This window comes from Perca flavescens, chromosome 11, assembly GCF_004354835.1.
Source record: "Perca flavescens isolate YP-PL-M2 chromosome 11, PFLA_1.0, whole genome shotgun sequence".
In the NCBI taxonomy this organism is placed as follows: domain Eukaryota; kingdom Metazoa; phylum Chordata; class Actinopteri; order Perciformes; family Percidae; genus Perca; species Perca flavescens.
The window spans coordinates 22,143,065-22,159,239 of NC_041341.1; the positions used below are offsets into that span (position 1 = coordinate 22,143,065).

The following is a 16,175-nucleotide window of genomic DNA, read 5'->3' on the forward strand; positions in this document are numbered from 1 at the left end:
CTGGTGGAGGCATGAGGTGGCAGTTTCTCATGCATTGCTGATTTCTGACAGACCAAAAATCAAATTGCTTAGCCTGCAAAAAGGGAAAGGGACTGTTTGAAGGGGAATAATAAGAAGTAATTTCTTAGCTTTTCAAAACAGCAGACCAACCCTTCTCAAGAAAGAAGAACAAAAGAAGTTGAAAGGGTTTAACAGGAAATTAGGTATGTGAGGCTTAGATCTAGAGAAGCAGGTCCACCACAACCATCACATGACGTGGATTTCCGCTCTGACACATTTTGCTTTTGGCTGCACAGCAAGGCAGGGCCACACAATCACTGAAAAGCTTCTGCAGCAGGACATGATGGTGCTTTGAGGACTATTCTACCATGCAGTCCACCATGAATTTCAATGGACTTGCACGCCAGGGAAGCCAAGAGAATTACATTCTGGATAATACTCTGAGGAAGAAATGTTCCCTGTGGTACCGACGTTCACTGAGGGGAAACAGTGATCGACACCGGCACAACACAGGCTCACTGCCTCGAGAATGCAAGGTGAGACAATAAATCAAGTGGGATATAATAGGCTAGAATATAAAGTGTAAATGAACACACTTCTGCAATTCAAATCAAACATCATGAAACACTGACGTGTAAACTTAATTATTGTAGAGATTGTTCTTATACAGTATTGTTTTATAATGAAAAGCAGTTTACTGATATACCACAAACTGTGATACAAAAGTACAGCAGCTCCCTGCAACTGGCCAAAAGCCTTTTAACAATTTTAATCTTTTGAGTTATTTAGCACTGTAGGATCAACATGTTCTTACACTGAACAACCTGTTTAGTTCCCTGAGAAGTTTAAAACTCAACTCTATTCAATTGTTCTAAAGAGGAACTCTGCATTTCTCCTTTTGCAGCCCAAACAAACCCACTCCACCTCTCTGGTTGATTATTCTGACCCACAAAGGTAAATACATCAAATCTCATGTGCAATTTATTACTACATGTAAAATAATATATAGCATTATAGTATTTTTACAAAACTTTTTTTTATTAAAAAGAGAATATAGCACATTAAGAGCAGTTCATAAAATATGTATTTTCTCTTTTTTTGCATTTCTCTTTGCACAGGACCACAATTGTTCTGGAAAAACAAGACAATGAAACCTTTGGTTTTGAAATTCAGGTAATCTCATTTTATAATCATTAAGATGAAGTATATGTATCATTTTCATGCTTTTTAATCTCTGATTCTAGATTATTTTTTATGCTCACTCCATGTTTAAGAGGATCTTTTTTAAGTATTGTTTTTGTGACAAATTGTCTCTTTGTTGCAGACCTATGGCCTGCAGCTGAAGGACAGCTCTGCAGTGGAGATGTGCACGTTTGTGCGCAAAGTGAAGGAGGACAGCGCTGCTGAGAGTGCTGGCCTGACCGCAGGTGAACCCCCCACATCCTCTATATACACAGGCTTTCATACGCATACAAAACCGTCAGACCTTTCTGGTGTATAAAGATTGACGATTATATCTCTTGCTACACATGTAAATGCCCACCCACACACACGTACTGATGCACAAATGCAATCCTAAGCCGTGTTGTTTTCTTGTAATTGATTAGTTCCTTTTTTCGCATCCTCATTCATTGTAGGAGATGTTATCATCACTATCAACGGAGCCAGCATTGAAGGATCATCTCATCAGCAGATACTTGATCTGATAAGAGAATCAACCAACAGTCTAAAGTGAGTGACAGAAATAAAAACTGGTGAATCCACTACACAGAAACAAAAACTGTATGATAGCAGTGTTTTCTGTTAAAAGTGTGTGTGTGATTATGTTGTATTATGTGATTCCAGGATGGAGACTGTATGTGGGAATGTAGTGAAGCAGATAGAGCTGGAGAAGAGGATGAACCTGCTTAAGGTATGTCTCTTTGACCCTGCCCATGTTTGTTGTTGACACACTGCGGCTCTGTGGTTGCATTGCAGCCTACAAACGACTAAACTAAACCACCCAAACCCAGCTGGTAATAATGAAAGTGCAAAACTGTCACACTATGGTAAATTAAAGGTTGACCTACTGCTACAGCACTGTGTAAAACAGGTGTGAAATGTTCTCAATGCATAAGCTACAATGATTTTACTGGAAGTAAAACCATGATGTTTTTTGCCCATACAGCAATCACTACGTGACAAATTGGTTGAGCTGCAGGCCCTCACATTACAGGAAAAACGTCTAATGCGAGGTGAGAGAGTGTGCTCAGCTGTCAGACCACAGCACTTCCTTTCTCACAGCCACTGCCATATGTCTCTTTATGATGTGAATGCAATTGTAAACTCCAGATAAATTAGATGGAGTTTCCCTGAGAAATACACAGACGCTGCTGACAAACTACCTCTTGCAAACTTCTCATCATCTTTCTCTAATGAGGCACTTTGTTATGTTTTCAGGTAACTTAAACAACAGCAGCCTCCACCTCTCAATGGACTCTTCTTCGATTCTGAGCTCCCCCACAGGCCGCTGTGGCCAACGTTTTTCTAGTGACAGTAGCTACAGGAGCATGATGACAGATGACAGTGACCAGGCCAGTGTGTTTGACGATCTGTGCTCTCCTAGCCCATGCAGTGCAGCCAGCCCCACAGACGACAGCTGCTTCTTCTCCAGAGATTTTCCCTCACAGAACAGCTCCGGCAGCCATCATCACCAATCCCTCAACCGCTCCAGGAGCTCCAGTTTGGCCGGCAGCAGCAGCTCCCTCTCTCCTCCCTGGGATGAAACAAGGATCTCCTCCTTGTTTGGCACCCTGCCCCGTAAAGGCAGGAAAGTCAGTGTCCGCAAACACATACTGAAGTTACTTCCTGGACTCCAGCGATCAGTTGAAGAGGAGGAGATAGGAACAAACACTCAGTGACTTACATGCTCCTTTTGTCTACTTGATACTACGAGTTAACAAGGGTTCTCATGCTCTTGTTGCAGACACTGTAAAAAAACTGTTTTCCCACGCTTGCCTTAATGGGAACCCAGAGACGACAGATATTTCGGCACTTGGCATTTGCCAATGTCAAAGTTTACTCAAGAGGGTCCTGAGCCTCAAAGGTGAGCCTGGCTCACTGCTTGGCTTAGACTTATGTAGGCACAAAAGCATTAAGAAAATATTCTTCCTTTGTTTGAATGAATGCATGCATAAGAGATTGTAATGTACATAGATGAGATTATGTATCCTAGTAGCTTGAATAAAGAACTGAAATATTTCTTCTTATGCCAGTATGATTAGCTTTAATCAGAATAGTCTGAACTGCAGTAGCTGTATTCATGTAGCACCTTGGATTTTAAAATAAGACTACTGTGACATAAACACATTAGAACCATTCACTATCAGGTCAGATAGACATTTAAACAGTACATCTGTCATGTTCAGGTGCTGAAAACCAAAACCAAAGCTCTACTTAGTATAGATGTCTGCTCAGCTCAAAACAGGATGTGGGTACAAGAGGAAATACTTAACAGTTTTCATTTCCAACATTAATCTCAGGCTGTGTACAACTGCCAGTTCAGAAACACTGAAACTGTTTCTTGTAAATTCTGAATGTGCTAAAATGTGTATGTTTTACTTTCACTGATAATCAAATACAACTTTTTAGAGAATATTTTTTGTATCAAATCAAGAAAATCTGTAAGCAAAACAATAAAAGATTGTTTTTTAAATACAATAAACTTGTGAAGTCTTAAAAACCCACCAGTGTTTTCCTTCGGATACCAGATGATAATACACGCTCATTCTTCAGTTACACTTTCAACTTACACATAATTTACTCATACTCAGAAACAAATATTATTCTAGGGAATGCAGAATAGTTTGTAAAAGATTAGGCTATAACACTTGAGACTAGAAACCTTATACATTTACTGTAAAAAGTCTCACTTCTTTGGTTTCCTGCTAAAGAGAGAAAGAGAGAGAGAGAGTGAGAGAGAGAGAGAGAGCTACAGAGGGGCATTATAACATTGTAATAAATTAAACTGTTGTCTGCACTTGATGATTACTATTCACAAAAACTGCGACAAACTTTATTATGAAGCAGCAAAACCGAGAGAGATCATGAAAAAAAAGACTACTTCTTTTTCCACTTTTTTGTGTGTTATGTGATTTTTTGACATTCTGTACCACGACATTTTTTTTTTAACTTTTTTCGATATACTATACTATGACTTGTTTCAACTATGACTTTTTATCACTTTTACGACATACTATACTATGAATTTTTTCGACATACTATACTAGGATTTTCTTTAATCACTTTATTCAAACTATACTATCACCTTTATTTATCACCTTTTTCGACTTACTATACTATGACTTTTTTTTATCACTTTATTCAACATTAGGGTATGGTACCAAAACTCGGTGCCAATAGGGCACCGGTTCCTACGTAAACGGTAGTAATGAGACCGAATAAGAACGAAAATTTCGGGGCCTGACTTTTTTTTTTTCAGAAGCATCGCTGCACTTACCGTTAGCTAGTAGCTGGATTAAACTCAACGGTTAAAATGCTGACAGTTTACGTTTAGCGGTGTGATGTGTGACTGTGTTTCCCTGTAGAGGAGTCCAAAACCGGGACCTAACAGTCTGACTGTAGCTGGTTGTCGGAAAACCACAGATGGTGCGTTTACTTGAAACTCGCCAGCCTTGTGGTGCATTTTAAGTTATTGTAAAATATCCTTTTCCCATCTGGTGCTTGTTTTTGTTGTTTACCAGCAATTTACTGGTGAAATAAGTCATTGTTATAAGTTATTGTTATTACATTATTAAGCAATCATTTAATTTTGACCATATGGCCTTAGCAATAAACAAGCCTTTCTTTAATTTTGCCAAATGTCGTTTTGTGCTCCTTTTTTTATACATTATAAATATATTATATATATTTTGGTTCAGGCATCGTTTAGGCGACGGCACCATTTTAAAAGTATCGTTTTAGCACCGGTATCGAAAAAAAAAAAAAAAAACGATACCCAACTCTATTCAACTTTTCCGACATACAATACTAGGATTTTTTTTTATCACTTTATTCAACATAGTATACTATGACTTTTTTATCACTTTTCCGACATAATATTCTAGGATTTTTTTATCACTTTTTTCAACATGGTATAATTACTTTTCGACATGCTATACTATGAATTTTTTTCGACATATAATGACTTTTTTATCACTTTTTTGACATACTATATTATTGCTTTTTTTTATCACTTTTTCCGATATACTATACAATTACATTTTTTGACATACTATACTATGATGATACCAGGATTTGTTATCACTTTATTCAACATACTAAAATATGACTTCTTTTTTTTTAAATTTATTTTTTTCGACATACTATACTATGCTATTTTGGGCATAGTATACTATGACTTTGTGACATACTATACTATGACTTTTTTCGACATACTATACTATGACTTTTTATCACTTTTTTCAACATACTATACTATGACTTTTTATAAAATGATTCATAAATTCATAAAATGACACGTAATTTTAGCAGAATAACACTCAGATTCAACAAGGATGGGATTCAAACCCACTCATGCAATACAATGCATTAGCATACCTTAACCACTCTGCAACCATGTCTGACTTTTTATTACGTATACCATGACTTTTTTTATCACTTTTGTGACATACAATATTATTATTATAATAAATTATAATTTTTTTCAACATAGTATACTATGACTTTTGTGACATGCTATACTATGACTCTTTTCGACATATAACAACATTTTTATCACTTTTTGACATACTATATTATAACGTTTTTATCACTTTTTTCAACATAGTAACTATGACTTTTGTGACATACGAAACTATGACTTTCTTCAACATATTATACTGTGATTTTTATTGACGAACTATACTGTGACTTTTTTTGATATATTATACTATGAGTTTTTTCGACGTATTATATTATGACTTTTTTTATCACTTTTTTGATATACTATATTATTGCCTCTTTACACTTTTTTTCAACATACTATACTATGACTTTTTTTAATCACTTTATTCAGTGTGCCGATGTGCTGCAATAGCAGCAATCGGCACAATGACTATTATCCCCCAAACTTATTATTCTGCCACATTTTTGTCCTGCTACTAGTCACGGAGCATTGCCAACACATGTACACAAAATACATCAAAACGTGTGTAATGATCGGGAATGGTGTGGCTTTTCTAAGAGATTTTCAAAAAACATTAAAATATTCCACTTTTGTTTGATACATTATTTGGTGTTATTCAACATTTCAATGAAATTCATAGTAATTAAAACCATTCCCACTATTCAACTATTCTCACTACTTCACCTTCTTCTTACGTAATTATGCCAGTAATCCAGTTTAGCTTTAGCAATTAAGCTTTTCAGTCTATCAATCTAGGAGTCGTGCCTCTCCAAAGGGTCACAAAATAAATCTGAGGGATTGGGACATGACTAATGGGAGAGGAATCCACAAATCTGTAATCATTTTTCTCTAATCTTTGCTTTTTTGGTGAAATACTGGAGAGTTTTACTTTTTTGTGGCTCAAGCAGTGCTGATGTTGCATGTTAAACAAATTGTACATTTTCATGTTATATCAGCATTTCAGGTGCCTTAGTAAAGATGCAATGACATATATATGCACTTAAAGTCCAAGACATGAACAGGGCTTATCTTAAGCACATGTGCAAACACACCGTTCAGGCAGTGAACGACTGTAAAGAAAAAAAGACCTACAGGAGAATGTTAATCCAGACTCAAAATGTTTCAGAATGAAAGTGGTCACCCAGCAGAGATTAACAAAGAATGAGTACAATCACTTCATTGGAGATGCCAAAGTCACAAAGACTCTTTGTTGGGGACACAACAAAACCCCGTTCTTCGGTGATTCAACACGCACACAGAATTACATGGTACTAGCACTAGAAAGCACACTAGAGCGCTTGACCTTGCACTGCTGACTGAAATGCAGGACAGAGTCTTTCTTCACTCTTTGACAATATAAGATAAAAAGTATTTTGGTAACACACTTGGGACGCTGGAGCAGACGATGTGACGATTTTGATTCAACAAATAATCTGCAAAACACAAGAGCATTGAAGCGAGACTATTTTCAATATCACAGTGGAAAGAAAAGAAGACGGATAGAGATGGAGACAAGCACAATGCCTTCAAAGGCCCTGAGGCTCTCAGTAGAAGATGATGCACTGGCATATCAGGTACTGGAGATCATTGGTGGGATCACTGTTGAGGCCCTCCAGACCCTGGAGGAACCTGAAGAAAGAGACGTGTTGTCAATGGAGGAGGGAGATGACTCTGTGTTCTACAGTGACGAGGACCAAGCTCATCAGGACATAAAAGCAAACACATCTTGTGGTTTTGGTGCCAACGAGTGCGAGCATCTTGTCAACAGTGTGGCAGCTGATGAGGATGATCCAGGGGAAGAATCCATTATGGATGAAGAAATTGCAGAGATGGAGAAGGAAGTGACTCAGTACATCATTCTGACTGAACAAGAAGAACGCCAAGAGCTCCAGACACCCAAAACTGATCCGAAGGATCAGTCAGATCCTTCAGATCCAGGAGCACAGTCTGATCTAACTCAAGAGAAGTCAAACTGCACAATTTCAGACATGCAAACACAGCAAATTATATCAGCAGAAAAAGGTAAGAGGAATTTAGTATTATTGTGCAGTAAAATAGATTGCTTGAGAGGAAGGTTTTTGTTTAAAAGATTACAAAATAGATTTCCCCTTACTTTTCTTTTCAGCAAATCTACCAGTTGAGAAAGAAGTGACACCAAACCATGAACCCTTTGATGTAACTAATGAGAAGAGTCATACAAGGCTGAATGGGGAGGCAGACGTCCCAGAGCAGATGTCTAGTGCTGAAATTCAGATAGCAGGTGACAGGCAGCTTCAGGTGGAGCCAGAGCAGAACCACAACTTCCCTGTCCCTATGGGGGTTAATCAAAACCCCAGTCCAGGCTACTCCACTCTGCCTCTGCCGAAGAAATCCTGTGGCAGCGACGAACACCAGAAATCCTTCAACCACCTCTCTTCCTCCAAATATAGCACCGTGTCCTACCGCAAGATCCGCCGAGGCAACACCCGCCAGAAGATAGAGGAGTTTGAGTACATGGTCATGAATTTGTGAGATGGTTTTAATCCCTTTTCAAGAAAAAAATAAAACACGATCCATAACCAAACTGATTGTACATCTATGCCATGTGGTACAGTTTACATATTTATTTGTTCTAAATCTATTGTACATATAATTTAAAATGTCTGATCTAACTCTCCAAGTCACATAAGATTTCCTAATAGTTTTGCTTTGCAGAATGAAAACATCTTGTTATGTAAGGCAGTCGAAAAAGCAGCAAATTACATAACTAAGACGCTCAGGTCTTTATAATCCTACTCGCTATAATAACTAAGATGTTGTTTGGTATTAGAGCTTGATGATCTTAACTAGTATTAGGGTAAGTATTCCCAAGTGAATAACTGAACATAAATGTCCTAATGGCTAGTGGATAAAATATAATAAAGAGATGCATGCTATTAAATCTTTATCTTGTTTTTTTTTTACTTTCTTGAGAAAATGCATTTCCATCAGTATAAGGGTTTGATAAGAGGCTACAAAACCATGAAATCACAGCAGAGGTTTATTGCATGTTTTGAACCAACACTTCCCTCTAGTGACAAGAAGATATCATACAAATGGAAAATTTTCAACGCAGCATTTAAAAACCACAGAAGCAGCTGTTTCACCCATGTGCCTCATCAAACATAAAAGTACAAATGTGATATGTTTAATACAAATGTATACATTTTACATTACATGCAATTAAACATCATTATTATTCATTCCCAGCAGACAAAATTACTTTTTACATCTCATATCTAAGAGGCACTGTTTATCTTTGGCAGTGAGATGATATGTTGTGCTAGATATTAAGTGTTATTCCATAGACATTTACTTGAACCCCTTTAGCAAACTCCGGTCCAAATCTATCCAAACAGAGAGAAGATGCCCTTATTCCTCTGGCACAAGTGTGTAAAACTCAAGGTCACTCCAGGGTGATATAATAAAAAAGGAAATTAGAAGCATTGCACATCCCCACACCGTCCGCTTTACACCACAAATGTTACTGCCACCAAAGCGCTTCCCACCTCCTCTGGACAGCCACGTGTTGAGTCTGGACCACAGACTGTACTGTAGTGTAATGCCACTGAAGGTCTCTATAGTGCATGTTTCACATGTTTCAGTCTCATCACTCAGCGTAGTAGTGTGTGAACTGCCACTTTTGGAAGGCGTTTCTGGTTTCACATGGATTGAGGCGAAGAGTGTCACCCTGAGGCCCCGCCTCCAGGCACATGTGGTGGGAAACAAACTCTGCTATGAGGTGCTCCGCCTTCACAAAGTCAAAACAGGAAACATGATTAACGAGCAAAGCTTTAGCCTCTAAACACTTTTTGATTATACTGCACTAATTTCCATCTGATAGCAAGCAAGACAAAGATAGTGGACAAAACAAACAGCACACCCAAAGTCAACCTACCAGAGCGGAGTTGGATGATTTGTGGAACCAGCGATGTTCAGGCTTGGCATTGTCACATAATTGCAAAGCGAAGCCGCTGCCCTTGCCGTGGGGAGTGATGCAAATATCTTGCTGGCGAACGTGCCTCATCCAGGTGTAATTAAAGTGCTGACTCTGAAAACCAGAGAAAAGAGAGAGAGAGAGAGAGAGAGAGAAAGAGAGAGAGTAGTGACAAGGATGTAATTATGCTTCATGAAAACGGATGGCTCAGTGAGGCTACTCTGAATCCAAAAAGACCATATTTAGAAGACTTGGTCTCGTCTTGGACTCCGCCCTTGTTTATTGTGGCTTGGGTTCTTTTTTGGACTCCGATTGCATTTTTCCTGATCTCGGTCTATTCCTGGATATTTTTTGTTATCCCCCCCCATAAACATTTGCTATTTCTTTTGCAGTCAAATAATCTGTGAAATAAAGTAAAGACACCTACCTGCTTACTGAGGTCACACATCTCAAATGACAGAGAGCCTTTCTGCAGAGTCAGGCATTTTCTTACGCCACGATTAAAGACCTACAAGGAAAAATGAGATGACAAAAACTTTACAGCAGTGAAACAACAGCACTCACTGCAAACATTTGTTTTACTCATTTAGAGTGACAATGGGCTTTGTTGCTGTTCTCATTTCCTTCAACAGATCCTGACAGAAAGCTTTCACAGGCTTTAACAGACAGCTAATCTTTGTTCCAAAGGAGCACAATCACAGTTTTTGTTTGGGTCGATTTTTTTTTTTTAAGGGGGTTCTTAGCAGAGATGACAATAGCTTCATGGATAGCAAGCTGAGCAAGCTTTCATTTTTAAGAGATCTTTTAGGGAAATGGAAACAAAGTGCGTTCATCTACGTACCAGACCCTCGGCTTTGACTAAATGAGGATTCATATCTGGATACACATTATCCAGGTACCACTTGAAGCTCTTGCATTTCAGCCTTTTCCTCAGCTCAATCTGCTCGGTGAGGTTGCCGATGTCAATGGTCTTTTTATCCAGCAAGTGGTGGTAGCCGTGGCCGTAGAAAAGGTCCTTGTACTCATCCAGCCAGACCTCGGCCACCCTCGCCAGGTTACGCTCCACTGTCTTCTGCCTGTCTTTGGGGAACTTGTAAGGATTCTGTCCTCGGAAGATGTGTCCCACTCGAGAGCAGGGGATGATCTCAATTTCCCCTCCACACATCCAGATCTGTTCAAATGGAAAATTAAAAAATGAGTCACGTGAGAGAAGTTTGGGCAAATATTTATGTATTAATTTGATGAGTGATATACCTTAAATGAAATCTCCATGTTCTCCCCACCCCACACATCCAGACCAGGATCATAGGAACCAAGCTCATAGAAGTATTTTTTGTCTATAGAGAAAAGGCCTCCAGCCATAACTGGACATCTGTAAGATCAAAAATAAGTAAATAAAAATGCAGTAGATATAAGATGAATAGGAAATAAAATATGAATATGAAAATTTACTGTTTAGGTACCTAATAGGATCTGAGATGGTCATGTTATTCTTCTTAATGTAGTCCTCTGGTAGTGCGCTCCAGCCAAACACCAAAGGCCATTTGAAAATACCTCTTTGGAAGTTGTCAACCAGCATATAACTGAGAAGAAACAGCCAGAATAGAAGCTCCAATGTCAAAATGAAATGACTGTGTCTACCCTTCTGTAATAAACATGGTCACATCACATGTATGGCTTATCAAACATGGCAGTGTTGAGTTACCTCATGTCCTTATCACTGATGACTTCAATAACTGGACAGGGCACCTTCTTGCGATCCAGATAGACTCTCTCCAGCAGCGGCTCCAGCCAGCCCACGTTACATTCAATGTGGGAATCAAGGAAGGTAAGAACCTCACCTACAGTACGTTAAAGGACAGCAAACATCCTGCTGAAGTTAAACAAATAACCACAGTGCAGCCCTTACAAAGTCTATCAAAGAGTTCTTTGAAAGGCAGTCGTTTGTTTAAGTATGTTATATGCATAATATAGTTTATGACAAATACACAAGAGAGCAGGTGCAAGTTTGGATGGGTTCCTACTGAAAGATAATGTGCAGTACAAGACAACTTTTCAATGCTCTTGTGTTCCAGTACTGCATTTGTTACAAGACTATTAATTAATATATGAACGTTCTTTTAATCTATTTAAAATGCATTTGTCTGTTTCAATCTTGGGTTTCAGAAAGAGAAAAGACGATACCTTAGACAAATACCCTATCACTAAACTAGAAAGCAAAGATTACACTCTTAAAAAGGAACACTAGACTTATTGGGACTTTGTCTTACTCACCGTATCCGTAGATAAGTCCATACATACCCTTCTCATCTCCGTGCGTGTTGTAACTCTGTCGCAGCCACCGCTAGCCTAGCATAGCCCAGCCCAGATCCTGGAGGTAACCGGCTCCATCTAGCCTACCGCGCCCAATAAGTGACAAAATAACAACAACATTTTCCTATTTACATGTTGTGATTTGTATAGTCACAGCGTGTACAAATAACAAGGTCACAATGAGACACCGCCATCTTCTAACCAGTGTCTCATTGTGACCTTGTTATTTGTACACGCTGTGACTATACAAATCACAACATGTAAATAGGAAAATGTTGGTGTTATTTTGTCACTTATTGGGAGCAGTAGGCTATAGGTTACCTCCAAGATCTGTGCTAAACTAGGCTAGCGGTGGGTGGCGTCAGACAGAGTTACCACACGCACAGAGATGAGAAGGGTATGTATGGACTTATCCAACTCTGGGGGTTACGGTGAATAAGACAAAGTCCCAATAAGTTTTTTTTAATACCTGAGAAAACATGTTCTAACTTCACCGCAAATGGATGTTCACCTGAAAACGTTGCTCTTATGTTATTACATTTTTTAAAGCCCACAGGATTTCTTTTTCCATTGAACAGTATCCTTCAACCTAGTTTGAGTTATTTTACATTAGTTACTTGTGTAGCCAGACAACCCACATCTTAAATTACAGGAGTGTTGACATCTTGCACAACTCACACACAATATTAAAACTTAGCTGCAGTTTAAATAACAGGAGTAAATGACTCACCAGGAGATGTCTCATAAACACAGTATCACCCTAAATGTACCAAACCCCCGAAGACAAGGACACGCTAGTTTTTTTCCAGTGGAACATTTACGAAATCAAGTCTGACCACGTGATTTGACACATTCATGTAAATTCTGATACTGTCTTCATCTTTGTTTTACGTGGGACACATTGTCTCATCCGTGTCTCCAGTACCTTTGAACGCATGTATATATTTAAACCATACATTAAAAGACATTTATGACAAACATTATTAATCACAGCAGTGGTTACCTTTGGCTACAGCAGCTCCCGCCAGCCTGGCCCTGATCAGGCCCTGACGCTCCTTCAGACGAATGATTCGTACTTTGGGAAAATGGGACATGTATTTATCTAGTGGCTCCTTCAGATATTCTGCAGGAAAAAAAATATGACAAATGTGCATATAGCTTGAAAAGATAACACAGCACTTGTAAATGTTAATTAGAACCACTGAAATGAAATACACAAACTACCAAGAACCAAATTATGGGTGGATCTCTAATAATAGCTGAGGACTTTTTTACACTGATATACTTTATATTGACATATTAACTGAGAGAGAGCTTAACTCAAATGTTATGCTTTTATGTAAAAGAAATAATTGCTATATCGTGACATGGACCCTAATTATATTCATATAAATACAAACAAGATGTGTCAAAGAGGGGTCTTAAGTCACACATTGTTTGAAAAAAAATGCAGTCATAAAAATATGAAAAAGCAATTAAACCAAAGCATCAAGATTTTCATGAAAAAAAGTCTAACTAGAGAAATTATAACTATTAATATTTTTTAGCATGCCTTAAAAAGTAAAGCTATAAACAAGCCATTGTATCAAGTTGAGCACAACTCTGTACATAATGATGCTAGTAAATATCATCTCTTTTTGGCATACTGTGCACTGCAGACCAGCCAGAAGGAATAACCTACTTTTAATGATAAAAGCCTAGTGCTCAGTGTTGTCATGAGCAGTTTTCTGGTGCTTTGGATACTGCAGTTGTCAATTTTTGGTCGCCCACGTGGAGACCCATCCAAGGTAACATGCTCTACCTGTGAAGCATTCAAGACACTATTACCTTTTGTGCTGAAATCATCCACCAGAATGATCTCTTTGAGGAGTCGTGGCGGAGATCTGTTGAGCACACTGTGCACAGAGCGGAGGAGCGTGGACCACACTTCATCCACAAAACAGAAAATCACACTGGTGGAAGGCAAGTTATCATGGACCAGATTCTGTGCACACCTGGAAAAACAAAAACAATTCAGCTTAGCAGTCACAGCACTTTGAGTGGCGAAATGTGCAGAAGACTTACATGCTAGGCCTTGTGTCTGGGATGGCACGGTCCACTGGGATCTGGTCACTTAGGTAGACATTAAAATGCCCTTCGTTCCATCTCTTCCTCACCTCCGCATCTTCGTTACTGCCAACTACTGCCGCCTGACCAAACTGGCCCATCGCGTTGGCATCTCTGGGAGCGTTAGTCACATCCAGAGAAAGCACTTTGTGGACACCTGGTTTTCTGACAGCAGGGGAGTTATCCTTCGAGTCCTCTCCTGGTTGGAGCTTGATCGGAGGTTTCAGGGTTTCCTTCGCTGCTTTCAGGTCACTCTTGGCTATCGTCCCAACGTGTTTCTCCTCTGTTTCATTATCTACCTCCTTTCCTTTTACATCCTTATTTGGAGGTTTAAATGTTGTTTTAACAGGGTGTACCTCCTCGGCCTTAGGCTTACTCACTTTTGTTTCAGTCTTTGTCTTAGGTTCATCCTTGACTTTTTGATTTGTCTTTGAATCAATTTTATCCAGAGTGTTTTGCACAACATCTCCATTTTTAATGGGTCCCTTTTTTGAGGTTGGTAGCGGAGCATGTTTTTTTTCCTGAACACCAGGTGGCACTTGGGTTATATTAGGCACTACTACAGGTAACACCACTTTAATAGAGTCATCTATTACTCTACTTTTCTCCGATTTCATCCCGATCAGATCTAAGTTTACTGCTTTTTTTCTTTGCAGGAACATCCTGCCTTGGAGTGACATTATGTACAGCGGCTCCTTCTTTATGTTCAGAAACAACATATTTGGGGTGGTCAGTCTTGGGAAGATTATCTCCTTGGTGATTCCCCAACATTTGATCCTGTTTCTTGTCTCCCTGTCTGTACACTTGGGCTAGTTTGATGCTTGAACTGAGTGGTGCTTTACCTGCATCTGTAACAGCAAAGTCCACTCTCTGAACTGGGTGTTTAAACCCCCTTTTCACCACCTGTGTCACCCTGGACTGCTGTTTGAAAACCTCCCTTTCTCTTACCACTCGCTCCTTCAGCAGCTGACTGTTCACATCGTTTATTGATAAGCGAAGAGCAGCCATGTCAAGCAGCAGCCAAATGATAGAAGCAATAAACACAAATGCGAGTACCCTCCCACTCCCCCTTAAGTATCTCCTAATCTTAATCATTCTCGGGTTAAAAAAAAAAAAAAAAAAAAGGAAGTCCACGTGAAAATATAGAAAATGTCAAAATAGCGTACTGTGTGGGCCACTTCTGAGTTGTAGGCAAAGTTTACTTTTCTTTGGAGAAGTTAGCTGCCTGCGTGGCATGCTAGAAACGTAACAGAGGTAACGTTAGTCGATGTTGTCAGTCAAGAACACAGCAGCGTCCGACACCCATAGCCCAGCACAAAGGTACAATGTAATATTATGTTCCCATACCGTAACATAACCGCTTCGGTCACCTTCAGCCGCCGGGGAACATTATGCTCGCAAAATCTTCTTCGTCACTAACAGAAACTTAACTAGCTAAAGTTGTGGGTTTCTTCGCAGAATCTCCACTTCACAACTTTGACTGTCAGTTTTGTATGAGGACGTAGCGACCAACTGCCACCCTGTCAGTATACTCTGATTGGACAGATAGACAGGAAAATATCGGCCTACACGGAGTTAACAGCAAGCTAGCCAGAAAGAGCTAGAACGGTACAGGAAGTTTGGCGTTTAGCCTTCAAAATAAAACATTCAACGTGCAGTCGTTGAACAAAACGTCGATAATGCGTCAGCTAAGGTTAGATATAATAGGCCATGGAATGACAAATCTAAGACATTAAACGCTTCAAGTAGCCGACAACGGAAACCAGGGGATACTAAAAAGTGATTGTCCCATTAAAAACACGTATATTTTCCAACACTTCATAAGCCACAAAGCACAAGCTGTCCCAGCCGTGTTTTAGTGTCCCCTGGAAACAGTAGTTGTTGTCGGCCGTGTGTTGCCTTAATGCTCCGCATGTGTTGTCAAATTGGTGTATATCTTCTATTAATTTGCTTGTGTTTTGTCTATTTGCAATTTCGTAAGTTGCAGTGCCTTGAGCGAGCGTTCAAGGCCACCTTAGGTTAGTTATTAGCTACTGGTTCTGGACCTTATTTTGACCAAATCACATGTAGCCTACCCGGTTGCTAAAACCACTTATGCTAGCTTGCCCTTACATGTTTATTTATAGATGCCTTAAA

At 39.2% G+C, this 16,175-nt stretch overlaps 2 protein-coding genes across 2 annotated transcripts; one reads left to right on the forward strand and one right to left on the reverse strand.

The window, feature by feature from the left end:
* Positions 1-296: 296 nt before the first annotated feature.
* cytip (cytohesin 1 interacting protein) lies at positions 297-3,657 on the forward strand. The gene is made up of 8 exons (XM_028591757.1): positions 297-536; positions 905-954; positions 1,119-1,173; positions 1,325-1,427; positions 1,638-1,731; positions 1,846-1,912; positions 2,168-2,234; positions 2,440-3,657. Exons 1-8 carry the CDS (start codon positions 369-371, stop codon positions 2,898-2,900), a joined length of 1,065 nt encoding a protein of 354 aa, XP_028447558.1. The 5' UTR covers positions 297-368; the 3' UTR covers positions 2,901-3,657.
* Positions 3,658-8,666: 5,009 nt separating this feature from the next.
* galnt5 (polypeptide N-acetylgalactosaminyltransferase 5) lies at positions 8,667-15,631 on the reverse strand. The gene is made up of 10 exons (XM_028591115.1): positions 13,998-15,631; positions 13,761-13,927; positions 12,937-13,056; positions 11,326-11,461; positions 11,084-11,203; positions 10,875-10,992; positions 10,462-10,791; positions 10,048-10,128; positions 9,582-9,734; positions 8,667-9,434 (listed from the first exon to the last, which is right to left on the reverse strand). Exons 1-10 carry the CDS (start codon positions 14,756-14,758, stop codon positions 9,294-9,296), a joined length of 2,127 nt encoding a protein of 708 aa, XP_028446916.1. The 5' UTR covers positions 14,759-15,631; the 3' UTR covers positions 8,667-9,293.
* Between the last annotated feature and the right edge of the window lie 544 nt (positions 15,632-16,175).